General features: G+C 40.3%; 1 protein-coding gene across 1 annotated transcript in view; it reads left to right on the top strand.

Moving 5' to 3' along the window:
- Window positions 1-19,194, top strand: part of LOC134543232 (protein bowel-like) — a 32,546-nt gene extending 13,352 nt beyond the window's left edge. The window contains 4 exon segments of the mRNA XM_063388135.1: window positions 14,524-14,604; window positions 14,795-14,818; window positions 14,821-15,067; window positions 18,786-19,194. Of these exon segments, the coding sequence (XP_063244205.1) occupies window positions 14,524-14,604; window positions 14,795-14,818; window positions 14,821-15,067; window positions 18,786-19,194 (761 nt within the window).
- Window positions 19,195-22,375: the final 3,181 nt, after the last annotated feature.

The following is a 22,375-nucleotide window of genomic DNA, read 5'->3' on the forward strand; positions in this document are numbered from 1 at the left end:
ACACAACAGACAAATAAATTAAATAGTTGTTAGATAGGCCTATACTGGATGGTGTTGGTATTTATTTTTCTCTACTTATCACAGATTTTAAACGTTGAAATTGATAACCGGAAATAAAAAAAGTTATGATACATGTCAACCACTACGATGGAATATTATTTTTTTATATGAAACAAATTACCCCCTTCACTTCCACCCCTTTCCTTACGCTAACGATCTGGAGATGTGACCATAACAGTCTGCCGCGACGTCTCGTGACCACTCGACGAAAGCTGTGCTTCATGACGTCCGTCTACTGAATTTTTATTCCCCTTATACTTGTGATTACGGAAAAATATGATTTTTGTTTAATATTCGTTTTTCAAACCAGATACTATAACATTTGCTTTATTCTATTTGGATAGACATAAGTGTTTTTTTTAATGACAAAACCAAACCTAAGATATAAAAAGTAGATGGTAGATGTATGAATTTTTCATCTCTTTTTTTAAAATTTAATTCTCGAATGATAATCTTCGGAGATATTTATTATTATCAAACCAAACTGTCATCCTTTTTACCCGATTTGAAGGGGCAGGCATTTTTCGCTAATAAATTTGGACACCTATTGGACTGCAACAAGGTATAACCACACCCACGGGTTTCTTCCTTGTGATTGGCGGCCGTCTGCGAGAAACGTCGTTGACTTATTTGACCGAGCCACTCAGGACGCGTTTGAATCCGAACTGAATCACTGTGATTGGTGTGCTAAAAGTATACATGTACCTGAAAGAATTTAGCCCAATAGAGAAACCCAGATGATGCTAAAGTGTTTTAACTTTCAGCTGGTCTCGGAATCTTTTCGCGAAATATGCATGCTCCTACCGATTTGTGATTGAATAAAAAAAAAAAGAGTGAGTATTTCGGTACTTGCCAGTGATGTATAGAGACCCGGAAATTTCGCGGGTTCAATGACCTCCAGGATAGACTCCAATATCCTCTACACACTCGGGCAAATGCCAACTGTTCATTGGCTGCTGACTTGTGAGTCGTCTCGACTGGGTGGCCTGTGATTCGACACTTCTACGAGTGAGGGTCTCTAATTGGCCCCTCAGTCCTCCAGATTAACAGTGAACCAATGACAGAAGCAGCACTAAGGTATAATTATTTGAATTTTAGCATAACACGAAATGAACCCGCGAATTTTCCGGGTCTCTAGTGATGTGTAACATATAACCTCGGTAACGAGCAAATTCATGAGCTCACACGAAATTTAACGTAATTTTAACATTAAAATAATGCCGAGAGTGATAAATGTATAAGCAAATTGTGTTTTCAACTACATTTCTTGACGCGAATCGCAAGTAGTTTCCGCACCCGCCGCTGGAATTCGCTGCCGGAGCAGCTACGTTGACTATTGAATATATATATATATATATATATATATATATATATATATATATATATACACACACTTTTTTTTTCAGAGCGAAAGGTTAAACTATAAACTGAAACGGCTCCCATAAAAGCGAAAAAAGACTTTAAAAATACTAAACCCCGGCTTTAGAACTTATTTTCGACAAGGAATTTTATTAAAATACGGCCCATCATGTTAAAATTCACTAAACAGTTAATTCTATAAAGTTTCACTTTGGCTTTGTGCACTTTAGTTCACGCCATCCACCACAGATGGCAGCACCGTGGTTACACGTTTTCTTCCCATGCGACTTGCGTCACATTCACGAAATTACTCCAACCAAATACCTAGGGACAGGAAAAATTCGCGTTTTCAATGACCTCTAGGATAGACTCCATGATCCTCTATGTACTTGTGCAAGCTACACCTGCTGATTGGCTACTGACTCGTGACACGTGTTAACTGGGAAGCTTGTGATTCGATACTTCTTTTGTCGGACGTTTTTCATTGGTCCAGAGTCTTTAAGATAAACTGTGTCCCAATCACTGAAGCAGCATAAAAGGCAAATGTGTTTGGATTCTAGCCTATCGCAAATGAACCTGCGAATTTTTCAGGTCTCTATGTAGGTATTACCTTCAATTCCGCTTATTTCCCTCCCCGCTGGTACCCTGTAAAAAATGATTACACTTTTTACAAGGAAAGCCCTTGGAAACCCAGTTGTCAGCGATATCACTTGTAGAAATACAAGGTACAGTTTTGTAAAATTACGAATGGTATCAAATCTCTGCCTTGTAGTTTTACAAGTGATATCGTTTGGCAACTGGGTTTCCCAAGGGATTTCCTTTTAAAAGTACAGAATATAAGTATTTTTACAGTGTCTTGGCTGTTTATTCATCAAATAAGATCAAGAGTCGAATAAACGAAATATAATCAGTGCACCAGATCGAGTGATAGTCTCTATAGTGATTATTTTTTTAACACAATCGAAATAAGTGATGGATAGGGACATCGCGAAAATATTCCGAGACTAGCTGGAAGTTAAAACACAGTAGCATTGTCTGTGTTTCGTGATTGGGTTAATATATATCGATTGTTGCAACACCAATCGCAGTGATTCAGTGCGGAAGTAAACGCGTCCTGAGTGGCTCGGTCAAACAAGGCAACGACTTCTCTCGCAGACGGCCGCCAATCACGAGGAAGAAACCGCTGGTGCGGGTATGCCTTGTTGCAGTCTAATAGACGTTCTAAATATTTAATTTTCACGAAAAATGCCTGCTCCTAATGGTTAGAAAGCGGAAAAATTCACGGATTCATTTCGCGATATGCAAAAATGGAATAATTGTATTTTATTGCAACTTCTGCCATTGGTTCTATGTTTACCTGGAGGACTGTGGGCCAATTATAGACCCTCAGTCAAAGCAGTATCGAATCACGAGTCTCCCAATTGAGACGCCTCACAAGTCAGCAGCCAATGGACAGGCGACGTTTGCCCGAGTATGCACAGGATCGTGGAGTCTATCCTGGATGTCATTGAATACTAATGATAGTTTGTGGAAAGCGTTCCGGATTCGCATGTATCCCAGCTAGCTCCGTGGCGATGTGGCTGAGGAACATTCCTGGTGCGTTGTTGCGTGTGGTTTCCTTCTTTCGTGGAATAACTGTGACGGCTCGTTTTCATCACTCTGTGGGCACAGAGGCGGCGCCTTTGTCGCCGCTCTGTTGACACAACTGTCCCGTGCTGAGTGACGACCCGAGGTGTCACCGTGTCTTCCCCCACCCCTCCCACCCGGACCTGCTATCGGGCTTCAAAGGCACCGCCCGATGTCATCCTCGGAGAAGGAACGACGGGAGATAGCGCGTACACGTGCTTCCCAACAATTACAACCAAGTGTGACTTCCAAGTACAGATCGGAGAAATTCCTTGCTTAATTTCGTGATAGGATACAATTCAAACCTATATACCTTCCTATGTAGGCTCAATGTTCATATAAACTACTCTGGGCCAATGAATAGGGACTTTAAAACAAATTTGCAGTTTTAATGACCTTCATCGTAGACTACACAGTCCTCTGTAGACTCGGGCGAATAAGTATAGGGACCAGAAAAATTCGCGGATTCAGTGACCTCTAGGATAGCCTCCATTATCATCTGCACTTCTCAAGTAAACACGCGTGTTCATTTGTTACTAAATTGTGAGGCGTCTCCACTGGGTAGCTTGTGATTCGACGCTTCTTTGGTCGATAGTCTCTCATTGGCCCAGAGAGCTCCAGTTAAACTGCGAGCCAATAGCAGAACCAGCAGAATTATACATATGTTTGAATTTCAGCTTATCACTAAATGAACCGCGAAATTTTCCGGTCTCTAACAATATATTAAGACTAAAACAATTTAAATACAAATATATTTTCAATTGTATTTAAATGAATTATAATTAAAGGCCGGGAAAATTCGCGGTTTCATTTCGTGATAGGCTGAAATTCAAACATGTGTACAATTCTGCTGGTTCTGCTATTGGCTCGCAGTTTAACTGGAGCTCTCTGGGCCAATGAGAGACTATCGACCAAAGAAGCGTCGAATCACAAGCTACCCAGTGGAGACGCCTCACAATTTAGTAACAAATGAACACGCGTGTTTACTTGAGATGTGCAGAGGATAATGGAGGCTATCCTAGAGGTCATTGAATCCGCGAATTTTTCCGGTCCCTATTTCTAGGCCTATTATTTGTTACTTTGGGTGTTTTTTTAAACATAAAATACTGTTTTAATGAGTCCTATTTATCTTAGCCGCAACTGCTTCGTATAACTTGTCAACACATAGCTTAGAAAAAAAAGGAGTTATAATTACAATGACTCATTGTTATCTTGTCTCTGGAGCGGCTGTAATTGGGGTGAAACCTTTTTTTCCCGAGCAACGTCATGAATATGCAATGTATTTTTTTAATGATACACCTGCATACACTTGCCCGTATGCTCAGGTAGCTTGTAATTGCGTGCCAATTATCGCCCTCACTGATGCGCCGTTGTATAAATTTATGTCAGTCTGACATTCTGCAGGCGGTACTTTTATTTATTGGTGGGGCACAATTTTCGCCCTCATGTAAGCACGTTTATGCGCTATAGTGGTTAACATAACAGTCCCAACAACATACGATGTTACGGAAAGTAGAATTTGTATCATCCACCTACTGCTTATTTAAAAAAAACTTAAAATTTCGCGCGTTAAGTGGTATACTAGACCAGAGCCGAAGCCTTTGAAAACTGTAAAAAGTGAAAAAATAATAATAGTAGGACGAAAACCATTGGAAAAGGAAGAGAATATAACAAAAATGAAGCGAAAAATAATTTACGGGTGATCTGAGGTCGGGAAGTGGAAGGGGGTGAGTTTTTAAGGGTAAAAAACGGTTTATCTCGATTTCCGGCAAAACTATAATTCCTACGGAAAAAAGGTTAAATAGCAAAGTTTAAGTAGTAAAAACATCTACAACTTTTGTATTTACATGTTTTTCACATAACCTCAAAATTTATGTGAAAAATTCAAATAACCAAGTTTTTGACGTGACAACGTCTAATAAATCGATGAACGCCGGCTGCACGCACGAAAAAGTGTCCCACTACGGATGTCCCACTACGGATGTGTTCTGTTTGCTCATTGTACGCATGCGTGGCATCTCTCTTCCACTCGATTGTAACAACCATCGATTTGACTTTTCAATCATATTTTCGACGTTTGAATTATTAATATTATGTAATTTAACGATCATCCACCGATTTTCAACACAATCGGTACTGTTATTTAAAAGTAATGTTGAAAATTCAAATACGTTTTGAACCAACAATGGTGTTTTACAGTTACACATAATAATTCAAATTACACCCGGGATCTTTTGCACAATGTTTTAAAAAATATTGTAACACATTATAAGTAAGTTTGGTGTATTTGGGATGCGTATTTGTTATAAAATCGTGTTAATATTATACCCCTACCGTGAACAAAGTTTTTATAACTATTTATATATAACATTTGAAACTACATTACCTTAGTATGGCCTCGTGGGCGTGTGGTTAGCATACCTAACTCTTAATCTAAAGGGTTGTCGGTTGGAAATCCGGCAGCTGTGAATTTTTTTTTGTATTTGTAAAAATAAATATGGCGCACTTAACATTTCAAAAGTAATAAATATATTTGAATTAATGATTGCAAATAAAAGTAAATTTATTAATTCAATTGCACATTTCATTTCACTCCTTTGTATCCATACAAAATAGTGATAATTCAATAAAAATGATTCAATTTTATTCATAAAAGTATGCAGAGGTAGATTTTATCACGCAAAAGATTGAAAAATTAAAAAAAAATTCTTCCTCAAAGAATATAATATTTTTAATGCCTAAATGGTTTGGTTGCAAAAACCTATTACGTCTCAGTCTCAGGCCGAATATGATATTTCCTTTTCTTCTGGATCAATCATTTCATCAAAGTTTTGTTATGACGTTTTCACGTTAAAATATCGTCCGTAAACCGACTTTACATAGACAACCAATTTTTTGTGTTTTATTTTTATCTTTTACAAAAAAATTGTTTTCACGAAATTTGGTGAAAACCTACCTTTTTATGTCCCAAAAACACTGTAAATTTTTTGATTTAAAATATTTATTTTTTCACCTTATTTTGACTTAATATCGAAAAAGCACCCTAATTTTCAATCGAAAATTCTCACGTCAAAATATCAACTTTTTTTTAAAAAAGTCGGTGGGCTATTTGTTCGTTGAAATCTCTACTTTCTTATAGTGTAAAAAATATATATAAATTATAATGGTAAATGTTCTCAGAAAATGAATTGTGCATGTTGTCGACGGTGGATTTTTACTGCACAAAGTAATTTGTCAGAAAAATGAAACGGTGGAAGAGATCATTAGAAAATTACGCAGCAAGCAGCTATATTGTTTTTTATGGGTACCCCGAAATTAAAAAAAAATCAGTTACTGTGACAACAGTACCAGCAGCTAATTCAACTAAAAGAGGATAACGTAGTTGTAGAAAAACCTCAGACAATATTCCAGAGTTCAATCATCAAAACCATACAAAAATACAATTTTTGAAAGAAAATTTTTTATTTAACGAGAAAAACAAGGGGAAAAAAAACTTTAATGAAAAGATTAGTCACAAGGATTTTCCTGTAAACAAGCAGAAAAAATTGCTGATGCTGACATAATTAAGATCTCGATAGAAATTGCCAGAGATACTAATTAAACTGTCATTGTTATGGATATTGATCTTTTGGTCCTTTTGAATCAATAAATTCAAATATTCATGACATTTATTTTCTCAAGCCAGGTTCTGGAAATGTAAAATATCTATTTTTCACGTCTAATAGTTTCAAATATGAATCCTTCAAAAATATCGTTGCATTTCTGCATTGAATTTAATATAGGTATCAACTTTTTTACTAAAAACAAATTGCAGCAGTCACATTTTTTTTTTTTAGATGAAATCCCCTTTAAATCCTATCTTTAATATATAGAACTATTTTTGCATGTTTTTTGCAATCTTTATGTTTTATGGATTTGTATTTTTTTTATCAATTTAAAATGGAATCTTAGTTTTTCGAGTAATTAAAGTGTAAATTTTAATAAATAGCTCAAAATTGTATATAATAATTTAAAAAAAATTGGATTCGAGTATTTTAGTTTTTTTTCTTTTTCTGAGAACATTTATCATAATAATATTTACACCATCAGAAAGAAGAGATTTCAACGAACAAAAAGCCCACCGACTTTTAAAAAAAGCTGATATTTTGACGTGAGAATTTTCGATTGAAAATTAGGGTGCTTTTTCGATATTAAGTCAAAATAAGGTGAAAAAATAAATATTTTAAATCAATAAAATTACATTGTGTTTGGGACATAAAAAGGTAGGTTTTCACCAAATTTCGTGAAAACAATTTTTTTTGTAAAAGATAAAAAAAAATAAAAACTTAGTTATTTTAATTTTTCACATAATATTTTGAGGTTATGATAAAAACATGAAATACAAAAGTTGTAAATGTTTTTATTACCTAAAACTTTGCTATTGAACCTTTTTTTTCCATAGGACTTGTAGTTTTGCCGGAAATCGAGATAAACAGATTTTTACCCTTTTTTACACTTCCCGACCACAGATCGCCCGTAAATTATTTTTCCTTTCATTTTGTTATATTCTCTTCCTTTTCCAATGGGTTTCATCCTACTATTATTTTTTTTTGTTTCAAAAATCATCGATCCTGGTCCATACAGGCTAGTTCTTAGCTCTGTGTTTACCCAGACTCAGTTATTCGTAAATTGACTGCTGTGCTCACAAAGCACTTAACACGCAGGGTTATATATATTTATTTTTCAAGCTCTTTTCGTTTTCCTTAAGAATTTGCTACCATCGTAGCTGTGAGTAAATAGTAGGCCTAAGCAATTTATTTTTTTTCCCGTAGCTATTCAGAAAAATTTTTTTTTTTAAACTAACTGTGAAGAACAACGCTCATGCAGTATCTAAATGTTGATCACAAATGTTCCGACCAAAATACTTGCTTGTTCAGACAAAGCGTAAGGTTGATGCATTCCCCAATAATTAGAGACATCGCGGATTCATTTCGTTATAGTTTAGAATCCAAAAACGTTTGCCCTTTTGCTGCATCAGTGATTGGGCCACAGTTTATCTGAATGATATTTGGCCAATGAAAAACCTTCAAAAAAAAAAAGTATCGAATCACTAGCATCCCAGTTAACAGGTGTCACGAGTCAGTAGCCAATGAGCAAATGTAATTTTCCCGCGAGCATAGAGTATCATGCAGTAGGTATATCCTACAGATCATTGAAATCGCGAATTTTTCCGGTCTCTACCAATAATGTAACTACTGTACGATTTACACAGCTCTACCTGCAGTGGCGCAAAACAATGTTTTGGTGAATAGATCCCAAAGAGTGTTTATTTTTTTGCGGAAAGAAAACATTTTTGATGAGTAACACCTTAGCTCTCGGTATACGGGATTTGGTGGGGGTAATTTCTTGAATGGAACGGAAATGTGTAACCACGGTGCTGCCATCTGTGGCGGAAGGCGCGAACCAAAGTTCACAAAGACAAAGGGAAATATTTATATTATCAACTGTTTTAATGAATTTGAACAAGACGGACACTATTTTAATAAAATTCCTTGTCGAAAGTAAGATTTATGTTTACCCAGACTCACTATTTGAAATTCTTTAAACTGCTCTTATGAAAAAAAATATGGTTTATGTGACATATGTACATAGTGTCTTCTGCCCCCGAGACACAGTTATTTAAGATAGAATATTTCGAACACACGTGTCCAAGTACACCACATGCTGACTATTGTGCTTAATGTGTAACGGCGTAACCGGTTTACATATATTAGCCCTACTATAGCTTATGGAGATATTTTTTTTCTCGAAATAAAATGTAGTCTTTGTCCACCTGAAAAATAATGTAGCGTTATAGCAGGGAAAGAATTATTAAGTCCAGTAGTTTTCGAATTTACACTTACAACCAAATAAAACTCACACTCTCTCGTAATAATGTTTGTACAAAATAATGTTATTACACTGCAGTAGTTGCTTGTTCAGAAAAATGATAAGTTTGAGATATTTTATTGGGTATTTTTGCTAAATGTTCACTGCTCCATTTGCAGACTATTGTTCCAAAAAACAAACATTTTGGGTGGCATGAAAGAATTATTTCTACCATTAAAAATGTTTTACTGTAAATCGAAAGAAAACTTGTTCTTAAAGGAAATAAGTTATAATACCGTAGCTAATACTAGCCGGTGGATTAATGATAGATAGGTACAGTACCTGAGTAAATAATTTTAAGTTATCCACAAAATATCAAAATATTTAACGTTATATTTAGCAGCATGCTGATTTTCAAACTAACAATTTTTTTATAAAAACGAATCTATGTTTATTTTAATTTTAAACACTGATTTTTTTAATGCTTTCATCTCCAGCTCAGTTATTATAATTGTAACCGTTAATTTGCGTGAACCAGTATATTATAGCCACACTAGAACACTGTAAATGGCTATTAGTGGCCCTTTACGACAGTAGTGTCAACACATTATTTTTTGTATTTTACTGAGATAATGAAAATCACTCGATAGATGAGGAGGAAAAAATTTTGTTAGAAGAAGTAACTCATCGCTCTTTGTTTTCTTGACTTAGTTTAAATAATAGTTATTACATTATTTGAAATAATTACAATTTTTAAATGAATGCACACAAAGCCAAATAAAAAAACAGTTTGGCTATAGCCAGAATTTCTGTTTCATAATACTGCGGGGAGGGCTACTTCTATGGTGGTGCTTCTTGAGATTGTGTTCTCGCTGCTATAGTAAAATATTTATCTGCTAAAAATTAAAGACTATAGTTTTCAATTCTTTATTAATTCGAGAACTGAGAACCAACGAATACACTGGTTTAGGAAAGATGCAGTCATGGCCTTTATAAACTTCAGATAAGTCTGCAAAATAAACTATTTCAAGTGACAGCAACATGATACAAAAGAGGCATTACTTGTAATAAAATCAGGTTGGTAATATGTGCAAATTTTGAACAGAATTTAAACCGGATTGCAGTTAGCCTACTTGTTTAAACTGTATCATCAGAAATCTCGCAATCATGTTAGAAGAAGAATTGCGCTTACAGTATAGCTTTTGAAATTAAAAAGTAAGCTGGCTGAAAATCCATTTACATCAGGCGTGGGCACAGAATGAGCTGAATTTTTTTTGGATAGAATAATTCAATAGAATTAAATCACATATTGGCACAAGAGTAATGCATACGTGGAAAACACATTAATTCACATTTAATTCTAGTCACAGTAGATCGTAATAACACCGTAATTAACCGATTTTATGTTCATAATTTAGGTTTGAAAATGAATCAGTTTAAGCTATAGGTAGGCCCATGCATATTTCGCGAAAAGATTCCGAGACTAGGTTAAAGTTAAAACACTGTAGCATCGTCTTAGTTTCGTTATTGGGTGAGTTTCTTTCAGGTATAATAACTCAGTGCGGAAATAAAGGCGTTCTGAGTGACTCGGTCAAACAAGGCAACGACTTCTCTCGCAAACGGCTGCTATAATCACAAGGAAGAAACCGCTGGTGTGCGGATATATACATTGTTGCAGTCTAATATGCGTTCAGATTATTTCGCGAAAAATGCCTGCCCCTAGCTATAGGGTTTGCTTTTGGAATCAAGCAATACATAACTTATACGTATACCCAAACCTGAGCCGTACATCAATAGAACTCTTAAAATTCCCCAAAAGTAAAATAACTAGTAGGGAATGTCACATTAACTGAAATAAGTTGGTGCCATTTTGTTTTTCTCATCAGTACACCGTAGTTTGATATTCCCTTCCCGGGTGATTCTGAATGAGGTATTTAATAACTCAATAAGAACAGGCGGATATACAGTAATTGAATTTTACAGATAGTAATAGGTAGAGACCTGCAAAATTCGCGGATTCATTCGGTGATAGGCTAGAATTCAAACACATATACCTCTTAGATAATTTTTCTATTGGCTTACTGTTCATCTGGACGAATCTCAACCAGTTATAAACCCTCAACCAAAGAAGGATCGAATCACAGACAAACCAGCTGAGACGACTTACAAGTCGGCAGCCAATGAACAAGCGTTATTTGCCCGAGTGTACAGGGGTATGTGCAGTCTATCCTGAAGGCCATCGAAACCGCGAATTTTGCAGGTCTCTAGTAATAGGAAAAAAAAAACTTTTTTTAAAGTGTAGGAAAGAAAAGTTTGAGTAGTTTAGAAACTAGATGCACGAAACTTTAGGCAGCCAACTGATTGTTACCGAAATTCTACAAAATAATTGTGAGGGTTGTAATGTCTTTATTAACATACAGGTTTGTACCATTCCTGTGACGATTTTACTCGTATCATATTCAGCGTATGCGTTTTTCAAAAAAACCTGTTTGGAAACCTGTGAATCAGGAAATAATTTTCAAACCACGTCAAAATAAGAAGGAATAAAACTAAGCCTTCTTTGAATTTCTGGACTGGCAACCGTAACCTAGCATTGAAAACCCTGAACAGACTCCTAAAATAAAACCTGTCGTTCGTAGTGTGGATATTTTTTTGGTAGTTATCCTACAATGCTTTCTTGTAACGTTATACACTGTTAGAAATTAGAGTAAATTTTACAGACTTTTCAACGAAGAATTTACCTCAAATGAATGAACAGGTCTTCGTAATTTCAAATAACTTAATTTTTGCAGTAACTACACCGTGGTCGAATAAGAGTGTATTTATTTCTTCTTCTGAAGACTTAACCAGGTTTAGAATGTTTTGTCAATTTACCAAATATATTATTTTGGATTTGTGTCCAAAGCAGGCGCATTTTACGTAGATCTCTGGATAATATGTACATAAACAGCGTTCTTTGTAGAGTGAAGGTGAAGATTTTTAACAGTTTACAAACGTGAGGTACGAATTTTTTTTTTGACATGATAACGTCTTATAAATCGATGAACGCCGGCTGCACGTACGAAAATTTTTCACGTTCCGCCTGAGCCGAGCGTGCGAGAACCGGCCAACCACCATGCGAGAAACCCTTCTATAATATCAAACAGGTTTAAGGCGGTTTTTTTTAACTAAAATTGTTCGTTATTATATATTTAAAAAAAATATTTAAATTAAATTTTCCAAAACCTGTAAATAATATTTGAAAATTAAAAAAAAATATGAAATTTTTTCATCAATGTTTTCTTATGACGTTATCACGTAAAATTATCGTCCGTAAACCGACTTTACAGACAACCCCCTCTATTTTTTTTTGCTGCTAATTCTTAATTTTTTTTAAGAATTATTATCAAATGTGTAATGCCCAGTGACGTGCCACTGCTACCGCGTGTGAACCGTCAAGAGGGTTTCAAGCTCCCTGCACGAAGGCGCTTGTCGCGTGGTCAAGCGAGACCTCGCCGACAGCTTGAAGCTACAGCCTACAGCCTCCGACAGCCCTGCGAGGTAGAGGGCGTGTTTGAGGGTCCGTCTGCCCCCCTACCACACCCCCCCCCCCCCCAGGGAAGCCCACCAGCTGAGCAAACCGCGGCCTCGTTTGTTGCCTGCGGCAGCCACCCCGCCACTACTACACCGTCAAACACTTGTCCTCGTTCGAAATTGAATGCGGATTAATAGAGACCGGAAAAATTCGCGGTTTCGATGGCCTTCAGGATAGACTTCACATTCCCCTGTGCACTTGGGCAAAATAACGCAAGATCATTGGCTGCTGACTCGTAAGTCGTCTCAGCTGGTTTGTCTGTGATTCGATCCTTCTGTGGTTGAGGGTTTATAACTGGCTGAGATTCGTCCAGATGAACAGTAAGCCAATAGAAAAATCATCTAAAGGGTATATGTGTTTGAATTCTAGCCTATCGCCGAATGAATCTGCGAATTTTTACGGTCTCTACAAATGAAGTAACGCGAAAAGGAAAAAAAAGGGGGCGGGGGGTATATGTCTGTAAAGTCGGTTTACGGACGATAATTTTACGTGATAACGTCATAAGAAAACATTGATGAAAAAATTGCATACTTTTTTAATTTTCAAATATTATATACCTACAGTTTTTTTTTGGAAAATTTAATTTAAATAATTCGTTTGATTATAATCACGAACAATTTTAGTTAAAAAGCCCGCCTTAGGCCTAACCAGTTTGATATTATAGAAGATTTTCTCGGTCGGCGGTTAGCCGGTTCTTGCACGCTCGGCTCGGGCGGAACGTTACAATAAGTCATGCTTTTTCGTGCGTGCAGCCGGCGTTCGTCGATTTATAAGACGTTATCACGTAAAAAAAAAATGTAAGGGTAAGGGATATTTGGCAATAAAGTTTGTTCATAACTTAAATAATAAATCTTACCAGCAAGTGTTTTTATTTTCTAATACATTTTAAGTGATGGGAAAAGAAATATCTACAGCAGTGAAATTTTATGTTTATATGTCTTAATGTGTAATAGTTATTAAATAATTGTTACTGACCAACATTTTAGCTTTTATGTTGCAATAGTTTTATTCTTGAATAACTGTTTTTTTGAAATTTTAAAATTTTAATGTATTTTTGCTAAGTATGAAAAAGAAATTCTGACTCAACTTTTTGAACACTGACTGCCTATGTATTTTTTTAAATTATCAATGTTATAAGTTATTTACTTAAAGTATTAAAAAACTGTTATTTTACTTTTTATTACTTTTTATATTATTAAGTTATCCTAAATTTTGATCTTTAAACGTCACGTATTAAAACTTTAGTCAGTTTAGAGTAATTAAGTCATGTAAACTATAAAGTTTATTAAATTCAAGGCTTCCTCCAAATTTTCTGAAAACCGTCATATTAACCGAATGTATGCACCTTTTTGCCCTAATTTGCGAGTAATATGGCGCAATTTAGTAAGTCTAGTTTCTTACATTCACTGCAGTAATAATGATGAAATGAATACAAGTTTGATATATAAGTAATGACAATAAATTCGAGAGCATCCAACTAAAAACAGAGCTCAATATGTTGTTATTGTATGTTTTTAATTTAAGGTGTGCCACATTCTCCACTCTCACCTGTCACTTTGAACGGCTAGTAGCTTCCTGGTTACTCGGTGATGATACAGTAGGTATCTGTGTTCACACAGCTTTGTAGTAGGCCTACATACACTGAGAGAAAGATTTGTTTCACTCAACAAAATATTTGATTATATATGGCGAAATAAATATATTTTGTTAATTCAAAAAAAAATTATAGTAGGAAGTATTCTGTTGACCCCAAAATGATTTTGTCAACTGAAATTATGGTTAGGTGTAACAAATTAATTTTTGTTACTTACAGAGTTTTGTTAAACCAACAAAATATTTTGTTCCACCGTGTATTTATTTTTTTTCGCCGTATATAAGTAAACTAAATATTTGTTTGATTGGTACAAACCTTTTTCCTCTGTGTACAACCTAACCTCTACAGTCCCGGTGATCGAGGTACTCGCTGTAGAACGAGACACGGCAGGCAGTCTGCAGGCCTGCTGGTGGCTGTACCCGGAGCTAGTGTCGTCGCCTGAGGGTGGACTCTGTTCGCGCAGGGTCGCCCACGATGAGCAAGCGCGCCGACGAAGGACTCCTGACGCCCCCGCACACCCCCACGGGGCCTCACGACGCCGAGCGTCGCATCCTGCCCGACAGCACCTTCACCTTCGAGGACGAGGACGAGGAGGACGCCGCCTCCAGCAGCAGCGGCGGCGGCGGCGACCTGTGGCCGCCCCCGGTGCCGCCCTTCCTGTTCCGCGCGCCGCCCCCGCCGCACCACCACCTGGCAGACGTCTTACCCGCGCTCGTCATGGACCAGTGGCTGAGCCGCGCGCTCTACGGCCACGCCGTCGCCAGCTACGTGCCGCCCCCGCCCCATCCGCCCCCGCCGCCGCCTCCGGCCAGGCCCGGCGGCGCGCCGCCCCAGCACAGGACCATGTCCCGCCCCAAGAAGCAATTCATCTGCAAGTTCTGCAACCGGCAGTTCACCAAGTCCTACAACCTGCTTATCCACGAGAGGACGCACACGGACGAGCGGCCCTACTCCTGCGACATCTGCGGCAAGGCGTTCCGGCGGCAGGACCACCTGCGGGACCACAGGTACACGCGCTGCTCCTCCTGGTCGCCAGGACCACAGGCACACTCGCTGCTCCTCCTGGTCGCCAGGACCTCAGGTACACTCGCTGCTCCTCCTGGTCGCCAGGACCACAGGTACACTCGCTGCTCCTCCTGGTCGCCAGGACCACAGGCACACTCGCTGCTCCTCCTGGTCGCCAGGACCTCAGGTACACTCACTGCTCCTCCTGGTCGCCAGGACCACAGGTACACTCGCTGCTCCTCCTGGTCGCCAGGACCACAGGCACACTCGCTGCTCCTCCTGGTCGCCAGGACCTCAGGTACACTCACTGCTCCTCCTGGTCGCCAGGACCACAGGTACACTCGCTGCTCCTCCTGGTCGCCAGGACCACAGGCACACTCGCTGCTCCTCCTGGTCGCCAGGACCTCAGGTACACTCGCTGCTCCTCCTGGTCGCCAGGACCTCAGGTACACTCACTGCTCCTCCTGGTCGCCAGGACCACAGGTACACTCGCTGCTCCTCCTGGTCGCCAGGACCTCAGGTACACTCGCTGCTCCTCCTGGTCGCCAGGACCTCAGGTACACTCGCTGCTCCTCCTGGTCGCCAGGACCACAGGTACACTCGCTGCTCCTCCTGGTCGCCAGGACCTCAGGTACACTCACTGCTCCTCCTGGTCGCCAGGACCTCGCTGCTCCTCCTGGTCGCCAGCTCCTCAGGTACACTCGCTGCTCCTCCTGGTCGCCAGGACCTCAGGTACACTCGCTGCTCCTCCTGGTCGCCAGGACCTCAGGTACACTCGCTGCTCCTCCTGGTCGCCAGGACCTCAGGTACACTCGCTGCTCCTCCTGGTCGCCAGGACCTCAGGTACACTCGCTGCTCCTCCTGGTCGCCAGGACCACAGGTACACTCGCTGCTCCTCCTGGTCGCCAGGACCACAGGCACACTCGCTGCTCCTCCTGGTCGCCAGGACCTCAGGTACACTCGCTGCTCCTCCTGGTCGCCAGGACCTCAGGTACACTCACTGCTCCTCCTGGTCGCCAGGACCACAGGTACACTCACTGCTCCTCCTGGTCGCCAGGACCACAGGTACACTCGCTGCTCCTCCTGGTCGCCAGGACCTCAGGTACACTCGCTGCTCCTCCTGGTCGCCAGGACCTCAGGTACACTCACTGCTCCTCCTGGTCGCCAGGACCTCAGGTACACTCGCTGCTCCTCCTGGTCGCCAGGACCACAGGTACACTCGCTGCTCCTCCTGGTCGCCAGGACCACAGGCACACTCACTGCTCCTCCTGGTCGCCAGGACCTCAGGTACAGTCGCTGCTCCTCCTGGTCGCCAGGACCTCAGGTACACTCACTGCTCCTCCTGGTCGCCAGGACCACAGGTACACTCACTGCTCCTCCTGGTCGCCAGGACCTCAGGTACACTCACTGCTCCTCCTGGTCGCCAGGACCACAGGTACACTCACTGCTCCTCCTGGTCGCCAGGACCTCAGGTACACTCGCTGCTCCTCCTGGTCGCCAGGACCTCAGGTACACTCGCTGCTCCTCCTGGTCGCCAGGACCACAGGTACACTCGCTGCTCCTCCTGGTCGCCAGGACCTCAGGTACACTCGCTGCTCCTCCTGGTCGCCAGGACCACAGGTACACTCGCTGCTCCTCCTGGTCGCCAGGACCACAGGTACACTCGCTGCTCCTCCTGGTCGCCAGGACCACAGTTACACTCACTCCTCTTCCTGGTCGCCAGGACCTCAGGTACACTCACTGCTCCTCCTGGTCGCCAGGACCACAGGCATACTCGCTGCTCCTCCTGGTCGCCAGGACCACAGTTACACTCACTCCTCTTCCTGGTTGCCAGGACCACAGGTACACTCACTCCTCTTCCTGGTCGCCAGGTTCACAGGTACACACACTGCTCTTCCTGGTCTCCACGACCACTGGTACACTCACTTCTCTTCCTGGCCGCCAGGACCACAGGTACTGACTGCTCTTCCTGGTCGCCAGGACCACAGGTACACTCACTGTTCTTCCTGGTCGCAAGGACCACAGGTACACTCACTGCTCTTCTTGGTCGCCAAGACTACCTTTTTACAAGGTCAATGCAAAACTTAAGAAGCTGCAAATATCGAAAATCACCCTGCTCATTTGCCAATGAAAAAATCTCACTTGCATTAGTAATTGTGGACAACATGTTTTGTAGGGAGGCGCTAGAGTGTCAATTGTTTGATAAAAAGATTGAGTCAATCGATTGACGCGTTCTTCAATCAATCCGTCAGTCAACCCTTAAATATTTTGATTAAAACTCATTCGTATTGGAGTTTCATTATGGAAGATAGTATTCATCAAGCGTCAAACGTGTACCTGGACGGTCAGTCAAACTGGACTGAATCGAATGACGCAACCTATTGATCAAAAAGATTGACCTTCTAGGGTCTACTTTAGGACTTGTCACCTGGATATAAAGTCACAGAGGGCATCATAGATAGGGTATACAAAGAAGAGTTTTTGGTTTTACCCCAAAATTGTCCAAGAGTCAAATCTTCCAAGGAGAAGTGTTTCGAGAAAATATTTTAATGGAATACTCTGGGACACAGTAAACCAGTGAGTTAAAATAACACCAGAGTAAATGAATGGAACTGTCGTTGTAAAAATGATCTAGGGCCTTAGTAAATACTAGCCGTGTGCCTGATGGGAAAGTATTTGATTCTCATTTTTGATGCCTTACCAAAAAATGCATACACAATTGACTGTTATTTACAAACAGAAACCTAAACACCAATTTCCATATTTATAACTTCAAAATTGACAAACTGCCATACAAACTTTCATCTCCTATTTAACTTAGAGAATGAATTTTTAAAATCCTTTCTTAGAGCTCACATACATTATATAAAGAACTCCTATGCAACATTTCATGCTTCTAGATCTACCGGTTTAAGCTGTGCGTTGTCTTTCAGTCAGTCAGTGTTATGGTTTTATTAATTAGATAAAAAAAAACTCTCTGGTCGACACTTCAAATACACACAAACTTTATTTTTCCACGGTTTCCAGTTTTAGACACCATATTTTTGGGCGGTTGTTGGAGGGGAATTATCGCAATTTATGTATGCCTGCGTTTCCTAGAGACGATAACTCATTTTCTTTCGGTAGGGCCTACATAGTGATCGTTTGTTTATCATTTCAGGATGTTCACGACGTTCTGATACCAAATATCCTACGAGTTGACCGGTTGGTGGACACAGAATTCACGGTTCCTTGTATTTGCACCTGCTGAGATGTGACCTTTAAGTCCAGCATTTTTGAAGAGTCGTTTTAAAGTTTATTTAATCGTTCTTAAGACATCGGAAGTGTTTCTTGTAGCTCTTAGCTTTGCCGCAAAGTAATAATGAGCCAATGGTCCCAGGTGCGATACTCGGTCTTCTTTTGAAAATATTTTCAGTGCTGTAGAAAGGTGTTCTGTAATTGTCTCTTCACCTTCGTGTGGTGAAAATCGTTTTAAGTGAACTTATTTTGTTTATGCGAACCGAGGCAATTTATCTATTAGTTTTAAAATGAAGACAGTGTTTTGAAATGGCCTTTGTGCGCTGTAGATTATCGTGAGTTGAGATCGTGGTTGTTCGGCAGTGTCTTTGGGACACTTGGCTACGGAGATGTGCGAGTCACCGATGTAGGTCTGTGGCCGCAGTAGGAGTGACATCTAGGGCGTGTTGCAGGTTGTTGAGACGGGTGGTCGTGGTGTTGCAGGTACATCCACTGCAAAGAGAAGCCATTCAAGTGCGGCGAGTGCGGCAAGGGCTTCTGCCAGTCGCGCACGCTCGCCGTGCACAAGATCCTGCACATGGAGGAGTCCCCGCACAAGTGCCCCGTGTGCAGCCGCTCCTTCAACCAGCGCTCCAACCTCAAGACGCACCTGCTCACGCACACCGACTTCCGACCGTACGAGTGCGTGGCCTGCACCAAGCTGTTCCGGCGCAACTGCGACCTGCGGCGGCACGAGGTGACGTCCCACTGCGGCGCCGCCTGCCCCGCCTTCCAGCCGCCCCTGCTGGACCTCAGCATGCCGCCCCAGCCGCCCCCGCCGCCCCCGGTACCGCCGCTGCAGCGCCCCTCCCGCCGCTTCACGGGCTTCACCATCGCCGACATCATGAAGTGAGCGCCTCGCGCGCTTGGCCACGGACATCACCTCCGCTCCTCAGCCGTGGATACAGGCCCGAGGACTCGGGGCGCTCATCTGACGGCTGGATCAGGCACTCCTGTGCTCATAGTGCGACTGATCAGGCTCCAGTGGCCCCTGAGTGACCAGCACCTGGACGAGGTCCAGTGGTGCTCCAGTGATCAGTACCTGGAAGGGTTCCAATGGTGCTTCAGGGATCAGCACCTGGAAGGGCTCCAATGGTTCTCCAGTGACCAGCACCTGGAAGGGCTCCAGTGGTTCCCCAGTTATGAGCACCTGTAATGGCTCCAGTAGTTCTCTGGAAGTGGTCTAGTGGTCCTCCAGTGATGAGCCCCTGGAAGGCCTCCAATGGTCCTCCAGAAATTAGCACCTGGACTCCAGTGGTGCTTCAGTGATCAGCACCTGGAAGGGCTCTATTAGTCCTCCAAAGGTCAGTACCTGGAAGTGCTCTAGTGATCCTCCAGTGATGAGCACATGGAAGGGCTCCATTGGTCCTCCAGTTATCAGCCCCTAGAAGGGCACCAGTGGTTCCCCAGTGATGAGCACCTGGAAAGGCTCCAATGGGCCTCCAGTAATCAGCACCTGGAAGGGCTCCAGTGGTGGTTCAGTGATCAGTCTGTGATCTGTGAGTAACTTCCAGCCACGATCAGGGTGGACCCAGCAGGGTGTTGTGATTGGCTCCGGAGGAACGCAATACTCACTCATCAAGAGGGCCGACTCACATTTACAACGCTTTACTTGTTCGAGGAGCATAGCCTAGAAGTCAGTGAGCCAGAAAACATCTCCAGTCCCTAGTCATATCTACAAATAGTTTAGTTTATTTCTTCTAAATGATCAAATTAGAGTGTACTTTTAAAAAAAAATACAATTTATTTACTTCTCTGTTGCATTAGCCTTCTCGGGATCCCATTAATTTCCTTTGATGGACACCCTGGAGCTTGGGCCAGCCAATCATAAAAACTAGAAGAAATATACTTGGCAGCATTTAATAATCAGTCTCATTCTTGAACTTACAAGCTGACGCACATCGAGGTCAGCGTTTACGGAGAAGAGCTAGGTGTTACCGTGAATTATAACACTCGTCATGGTTCGGTTTTCCTTTCGATGCTGTGTTTTTCTACTGGGTCGGGTCTTCGCGCTGCTATGAAAGTAGAATTAGGTACAAATATTGTGAGCATATCCCGTTTCATAAAGAATCCATATGTTGTTCCCTGTCCTTTCGAGCGTCTGTGTCCTGTATGTCGTCTTGTGTTTCATAATTTCTCTTCTCGTAAAGATATGAGGCGGCAGTTTCGTCGATCCGCTGTTGACAAGACGTTCCTACGTCTGACTGAAGGCTGGAGGTGTCGCAATAGAAACACAGTCGCCAGAGTGATAGTGTGCTCAGCACCATTGCTACGCTGCTATCAGGGAAGCTTGTATGCATAAGGTGATGAAGGGGGATGGTGGAATATATGTCCCTCTCCCGAAATCGTACAATAAATCCTTAAAATTCTATCATGCCCACCAACGAAAGGAAAGAGTTTGAAAGCAAATAGCTAGAAAAGTGGTTCAGTCCTTCCGAAATGAAATTCTGGGTTCGCTTCTGCCATGAGTAGACCAGACGGCCTCAAAGGAGCCGCAAAACTGACATTCCTCGAAAAGAACCATGAACAGCAGAAACTACTTCGTATTAGATGAGGTATACGATATTTGAAATTTTAATGTACCTGTATTTATTAAGTTGATGGACTGTTCACAAACCCTTAGCGTATTAATGTTCAGTCTGAAGTGAAAATGAAAATCGTACTACAGAGATAATTACAAGTTTACTTAACGGGAGAGATTCGTAAACGAAAAACGCCATTTTGGTTCAACGATATTCTAACCGTAACCATTTTCTATAATTTAATTTTCATATTGAGGATTCGTTAACGCATAGTATGTATTTATATCATTTACTGGAATGCTTGATGTTAATAGTCATTGTCAAAAATAGTTTCTCTTAAGGCATCGGCGTTTAGTATAGAATTAATATTTAAAAAATGACTACAGCTGTAACAATACTTCATTTGTTACTATGTTATGGTATTTAAAAGTCTCTTAATGTGTCTTCGATACCTTAAAAAAGGCAAATTTTCAGCATTAGAAATCAAAACACTGTTATGGTATAACAACGGTTGAAACCAATCTGGTGTTTATTGGGTTTATATTTTTTACCCTTAACAAATGTTATTAAATGTTAAATGTATTTTTTTTTCATTGTAAGCTATTATATAACTTGACCTGCTTGCCAGCACAAATCATTCAATGGCAAACAAATTTTTTTTCATTTTAGTGTAGTACAGATATAAATTACTTGTAATTTTACGATAGTAAATCTCAGATGCGTTTTTGGAACACAAATCTTGATTTTACAATGTATATAAAATGACCTTTACTTTCACAAATTGATATGTTTTCACTGAAGAGTGTTATCATCAAGAAAGTCAATGCAGTTCAATGCAAATTTTCTGAAGACATTTTGTAATTTTTATTTACGAGCCAAAGAAGATATTGATATTCAGTTGCTAACCGAGTTCAAATGTGTACAGTGTTTTCAGCAACAATGGTTACCAGTTGTACTAGTAAAATGTATGTTGTTTTGTGATGATCTCCAGAATTTTGTAAAAACAAAAGATATGTAAATAGTCAAACATTAATTATAAACAAAACATGTAAATGTCTTCGTGATTGTTTTAATGTATATTCGCTGCTCAGCAAAAGCGAACATGTTTTAAATAAAAAGAAACTTAAACTATTGTAGTGTCAAGTTAGTATGAAATATTTGAAAATTCCAAATAATTTAAATACCTTTCCACCCATTCTGATCTGTTTAGCCAGTTCATTTCTGGCAGTACCGAAAATTATAAAATTATCTTATCCATTTATAAAAATCAGAGGAATGTTTTAAATTCTTTATCAAATTCGATGATATTAGAGCATTCCCTAATATGTTGACGTTAATTTACGCAATAAACATAGAATTTATAATGAACAATGGAAATTAAGAAAAATTATTTTGTATCCAAGGAATGTGAACATTTAACTAACTTATAGAAAAATTTAGCATTTATCCGACTTCACATTATTATGCTTTATTTAATTTGCATATTATAAACTAATTCTGATGATATGTCAA

The sequence above is a fragment of the Bacillus rossius genome (genome assembly GCF_032445375.1).
Source record: "Bacillus rossius redtenbacheri isolate Brsri chromosome 9 unlocalized genomic scaffold, Brsri_v3 Brsri_v3_scf9_2, whole genome shotgun sequence".
NCBI classification, from domain to species: domain Eukaryota; kingdom Metazoa; phylum Arthropoda; class Insecta; order Phasmatodea; family Bacillidae; genus Bacillus; species Bacillus rossius.